The following is a 669-nucleotide window of genomic DNA, read 5'->3' on the forward strand; positions in this document are numbered from 1 at the left end:
TATATATATATATATATATAACTTGTGTGTGTGTTTAGGTTGGTGGGGTTGGTTCTTCGTTGAGTGTTCGTTGTTCTTTGCCGCCTCTATCGGAGTGTCTATTGAACAGCAGCAGCAGCAGCAGCAGCAGCAGCAGCAGCAGCAGCAGCAGCAGCATATCGAGTTGTTTATCAACATGTTGCTGCTGCTGCTGCAGCAGCAACTGTCTATCTAGCTGTCTCTCTAGCTGCTGCAATTCTGCTTCTTCTCAGCCCGTTCTTTCTCCACTAGGATGCAGCAGCAGCAGCAACAGCAACAGCAGCAGCAGCAGCAGCAGCAGCAGCAGCAGCGGCAGCAGCAGCGACGGAGATTCTCCTGTATTTAGTATTTCACATATAAATATAATGAGAGAAATATTCATGTCTTGTGACAGACGCAAGGAGCTCTGTCTGCAGCTTGTACGGGACCTCTTCCAGTCAACCATCAACAGCAGCAGCAGCAGCAGCAGCAGCAGCAGCAGCAGCAGCAGCAGCAGTAGTAGTAGTAGTAGTAGTGGTAGTGATAGTAATACTGGAAGTAGTAGCAGCATCAACAGCAACAGCAGCAGCAGCAGCGCGACTGCAGCCCCCATCCCCACCCCTACCCCCCTAAACAGCAGCAACAACAGCAGCAACAGCAACAACAACAGCA

At 50.2% G+C, this 669-nt stretch overlaps 1 protein-coding gene across 1 annotated transcript in view; it reads left to right on the top strand.

Moving 5' to 3' along the window:
* Window positions 1–383: 383 nt before the first annotated feature.
* EMH_0081010 (uncharacterized protein) overlaps window positions 384–669 on the top strand; it is a gene marked incomplete at both ends in the record, with an annotated part of 2,116 nt that continues 1,830 nt past the window's right edge. The window contains one exon of the mRNA XM_013500327.1: window positions 384–667. Within this exon, the coding sequence (XP_013355781.1) occupies window positions 384–667 (284 nt within the window). The remainder of the gene's footprint in view (window positions 668–669) is intronic.

The sequence above is a fragment of the Eimeria mitis genome, genomic scaffold (genome assembly GCF_000499745.2).
Source record: "Eimeria mitis Houghton genomic scaffold, Emh_scaff5284, whole genome shotgun sequence".
In the NCBI taxonomy this organism is placed as follows: Eukaryota; Apicomplexa; class Conoidasida; order Eucoccidiorida; family Eimeriidae; genus Eimeria; species Eimeria mitis.